Source organism: Psammomys obesus, unplaced genomic scaffold, assembly GCF_907164565.1.
Source record: "Psammomys obesus unplaced genomic scaffold, mPsaObe1.curated_primary_1811, whole genome shotgun sequence".
NCBI lineage: Eukaryota > Metazoa > Chordata > Mammalia > Rodentia > Muridae > Psammomys > Psammomys obesus.
Window position 1 is genome coordinate 47,852,310 of NW_026585504.1, and position 1,440 is coordinate 47,853,749.

At 58.7% G+C, this 1,440-nt stretch overlaps 1 protein-coding gene across 1 annotated transcript in view; it reads right to left on the reverse strand.

Moving 5' to 3' along the window:
• The window catches only part of Zcchc2 (zinc finger CCHC-type containing 2), a 46,600-nt gene extending 46,335 nt beyond the window's left edge, over positions 1-265 (reverse strand). The window contains exon 1 of the mRNA XM_055603074.1: positions 11-265. Coding sequence (XP_055459049.1) covers positions 11-265 — 255 coding nt within the window. The remainder of the gene's footprint in view (positions 1-10) is intronic.
• Positions 266-1,440: the final 1,175 nt, after the last annotated feature.

Consider the following 1,440-nt stretch of genomic DNA (forward strand, 5'->3'; position numbering starts at 1 on the left):
GGCGGCCGGCCGGCGGCGGCGGCCCGGGCTGGGGCGGGGCGTGCCCGCGTCGGCTCCTCCCCCGGGCGCCGCGCCGCGGGGGGAGTCCGCTGCGGGAGGGGCGAGCGGACGAGCGCGTCCGCCCTCCGCCTCCTTCTCCGTCCGCACTGGGCTGGCGGCGACGGCCTGAGCGGTTCCCCCTCGAGCCGGTGCTGGCAGAGCGGCTTGGCGAGGAGGAGGAGCTGCGGGGCTGGGCGGAGACACCGGCGGGCTCCGCGCACCGCATCCCAGCCAATCAGCGTCCGGAGCCGGCGTGACGCAAGCTTCTCGTCCGGCCCCCTCCCCCGCCGGGAGCCTGCCCCCTCCGCGAGGCCACGCCCACCTCCCGCAGCCTGCGGGGCACTGGCGGCTCCCGCGCGGTCCTAATGCTTGGTAGGTTCCGGTGAGCCGAGGACGTGGGCTTGGGCCCTTGGGACCACGGCGAGGTGAGCTCGACCGGGAGCGGCGAGAAGCGTGCGAGGTTCACGTGGGACAAGAGAAACCGACTTGGCTTTTCTTGAGAGATCTGGCCCTGTCCTAGCTGCTGACCATCTCGCGCCAGCCGCCTCCCGGAGCAAGGCGAGCCGGTTCCAAGCCCCGCCGCCTGGAGGAGTTGGTGAAAGTCCAGCCCCGGGAAATTACCACGTTCTAAAACTTCACCGGGACCATTGGTGTGGACACTGGGACGCAGATCCCGGAGTTAAGTCCAGAGGCGGAGTGGTCTGGGGCGGCGAGCGCAACGCTCGGGCTGGCTGCAAGGATTGGCAGCCAGGTCTGCTATCAGGTCGTGGGGACCCTGTTGCTAGGGGTGCTATGGCCTAAGGCTTGTTTCTGGCTTGCAAGGTTCAGTTTTAAGGACACCCTACTGGGCCAAATCTATGTTGTTGTTTTTTTTAAGAATCATTTATTGGCTTCGTTTTAGTTCCTGTCCGCGAACATTTGGAATCCTTGTGCTGGTGTGAATTTTCTGTAACTCATTTTAAAGAAGTTAATGAGATACTGTCTTGACAAGGTTTGAAGGTTTGGAAACCCCAAAATGACTCTCTTACAGTGATATATATAGCCAGACCCATAAAAAAAAATATCAAGGGGTGGTGATTCCTCTCAGAGCTTTCAGGGCCATCTTTCCATGCTCTGTCTCTCTGGTGCTGGAACTTGAGCGCCTGTCAAAGTTCCCGACGTGCTGTTTGTCTGTTTGTCCGTCCACGGCTGTAAATAAATCTTGTGCCCTGGGGGTAAAGGGAATCAGGATTTTTGTTTCTTAAGGGTTAGTAAAAGTAGGGTTTTTAATAAACCCTTACTGTTTTAAATTAAGAACTCTTACTACACAACGTTAGCAGGAGTGTGAGAAAATCAAAGCCCACACTATCCCTGTCTCAGAGTGTTGGGACATCTGCAGAGTGTGTAGAATCAATCGTCTTT